Source organism: Aplysia californica, unplaced genomic scaffold (assembly GCF_000002075.1).
Source record: "Aplysia californica isolate F4 #8 unplaced genomic scaffold, AplCal3.0 scaffold00140, whole genome shotgun sequence".
In the NCBI taxonomy this organism is placed as follows: domain Eukaryota; kingdom Metazoa; phylum Mollusca; class Gastropoda; order Aplysiida; family Aplysiidae; genus Aplysia; species Aplysia californica.
In genome coordinates, this window is record NW_004797410.1 from 143,764 (window position 1) to 144,681 (window position 918).

At 41.8% G+C, this 918-nt stretch overlaps 1 protein-coding gene across 1 annotated transcript in view; it reads left to right on the top strand.

Moving 5' to 3' along the window:
• Positions 1 to 350, top strand: part of LOC101855419 (hillarin) — a gene marked incomplete in the record, with an annotated part of 2,408 nt that extends 2,058 nt beyond the window's left edge. Inside the window, 1 exon segment of the mRNA XM_035969354.1 lies at positions 224 to 350. Coding sequence (XP_035825247.1) covers positions 224 to 312 — 89 coding nt within the window.
• Positions 351 to 918: the final 568 nt, after the last annotated feature.

Sequence of the window (918 nt, forward strand, 5' to 3'; positions counted from 1 at the left end):
GTGTGTGTGTGTGTGTGTGTGTGTGTGTGTGTGTGTGTGTGTGTGTGTGTGTGTGTGTGTGTGTGTGTGTGTGTGCATGCGCGCGGATTCGTCTGTACATGGTCAGCTTGGAAATAATGGTTTATTTTTTAAATATTGTTTTTGTCTTTCAAATAAATTTTATTTTTAGTCCTAGAGTGAGACAAATTGCGATTTACTTGTTTATCTTCTCAACTCCAACCCCAGGTGGCGGAGAGCGAACAGCTGACCTACACCGACCTTGTGAGACAGCTCACTGAAGATCTTGTTTCAGATCTAGAGAAGGCCAGGTAGGACATGGTGTGGTGTCGGTGGCTTAGTGGTTAGGCTCTCAGACTGGCAATCGTAAGGTCGTCGGTTCGAATCTCGTCTGGGGCCCGACATTGTGTCCTAGGAGGGAAAGGCATGTGACTTCCTCAGCTTGCATTGTATGCTTCCCAGGAGGTCAAGAATGTTTTTTTTCGAGTGTTCTATAAGGGTCTACTCAGCGTAATGATAGTTGTAAAACGCATAGCTTGCTGTAAAACGTAGATATGCTTGATATACATGCAATTATTATTAGGCCAATTGTTTAGCCTATGGTACTCTTTTTGATAATCTTATTTTACCTTTAGTTTTACTTTTTCATCCTCTGTTGCCGTTGAACATCCTGGGAATATGCAATTTTCTGTTTAGGCTAACTGTGTAGCTCTTTCAATTGAGAAGCCATAGTTTCTCAGTGTTCATCATCATTCTTTTAAATGTAAACAAAGTATAGAGAGACATAGACCCTTACAGATGCTAGAGGATGCAGATGGAGACCTACAACTGTTACTTCCTAAAGTGGGATTATGTCGTTTCACTCACGAATGTGACAAGATCTTGGACTTGGTTTCAATTGTTTTTGTGACACCTCCCCCC